Below are 1442 nucleotides of genomic sequence, written 5' to 3' on the forward strand. Positions count from 1 at the left end.
CCTCGCCCAGCTAGTTTTTTGTATTTTTTTAGTAGAGACGGGGTTTCACCGTGTTAGCCAGGATGGTCTCGATCTCCCGACCTCGTGATCCGCCCGTCTCGGCCTCCCAAAGTGCTGGGATTACAGGCTTGAGCGACCGCGCCCGGCCCGCCCTCAGTTTCAAACTTAGTATTTTTAAAAGACATCTTTCAGGTGTTACGCTACACTTTACAGAATGTGAAGGCATCTTAGATATAACTGGATACAACTATCTCACCTTGCAGACAGCTTATCAATAGTAATGGAAGGACTAAAACCCAAAGAAACAACAAAAGTATTTCATAAATATATATACTTTCTTTTACTTACATCCTGACTTAGTGCCATGAAACTCCTCTGTAATTCTTTTGCAAACTCCAAATTATTTGTGACTTCCTGGTACTTAGAAACGGCATCCTAAAAAGACAAACAACCCAACTTTACTGTAAAGACAAAACACCAGAAAATTAATTTTTCTATTTAAAATAGTAAGCATTAGGTCTAAAAAAAATATATAACATATTTACCAGCTGGTCTTGATTAAGCCTTTCCCCTTTGTTCATTCGTTCCTGGTAATCATCAAGCTTACCCTATATTAAAAGAAAAAAGGAATTACATTCCGTATTGAAGGTATATACCAGCTTACGCATGCTTGACAAAACCCACACAATCCTCTTAAGTTTGTCTCAAATTTTGCCTTAAATAAACTTTTAAGATACATTCCAGTCTAAGTACATTTTTAAAAAAAATTTTTTTTTTTTTTGAGAGTTTCACTCTTGTCACCCAGGCTAGAGTGCAATGGCACCATCTTGTCTCAATGCAACCTCTGCCTCCCATGTTCAAGCTATTCTACTGCATCAGCCCCTAAAGTAGCTGGGATTACAGGCACTCACCACCATGCGCAGCTAATTTTTTTGTATTTTTTGTAGAGACAGGGTTTCACCACGTGGTCAGGCTGGTCTCGAACTCCTGACCTCAGGTGATCCACCTGCCTCAGCCTTCCAAAGTGCTAGGATTACAGGCATAAGCCACCATGCCCAGCCTAAGTACATAAAACTTTTTAGATCTACTCCAACCATTGCTGAATGATATCAAAGACTGTATTGTAAATCAATGACACAACATTATTCCTTCCTACAAGAAAGAGTATTAGATGGACTAGGCATATGGCTCCCACCCACATGGCTAAGGGCCACAATTTGGTTAGGATCCTGCCTATATCAGGTGAGCATATCAGACATTTATCAGGTTAAATTTTTGTCTCTCCCTCTCCCCATAAGAAGAATTCATGTGACTAGGTGATATAAGAGTATTATTAGGCCAAACACAGTGACTCACGCCTGTAATCCCAGCACTTTGGGAGGCCAAGGTGGGCAGATCACCTGAGGTCAGGAGTTCAACACCAGTCTGACCAACATGGAGAA

General features: G+C 40.6%; 1 protein-coding gene across 2 annotated transcripts in view; it reads right to left on the reverse strand.

Annotated features, from left to right (window-relative positions):
- CAPRIN1 (cell cycle associated protein 1) overlaps nucleotides 1–1442 on the reverse strand; it is a 53094-nt gene that overhangs the window by 30737 nt on the left and 20915 nt on the right. For both annotated transcript variants that reach the window (XM_011965545.1, XM_011965546.1), the window contains exons 2-3: nucleotides 546–608; nucleotides 349–435 (exon numbers count right to left, since the gene is read on the reverse strand). In XM_011965545.1, coding sequence (XP_011820935.1) covers nucleotides 349–435; nucleotides 546–608 — 150 coding nt within the window. The remainder of the gene's footprint in view (nucleotides 1–348; nucleotides 436–545; nucleotides 609–1442) is intronic.

Source organism: Mandrillus leucophaeus, unplaced genomic scaffold (assembly GCF_000951045.1).
Source record: "Mandrillus leucophaeus isolate KB7577 unplaced genomic scaffold, Mleu.le_1.0 Scaffold73, whole genome shotgun sequence".
Taxonomy (NCBI): domain Eukaryota; kingdom Metazoa; phylum Chordata; class Mammalia; order Primates; family Cercopithecidae; genus Mandrillus; species Mandrillus leucophaeus.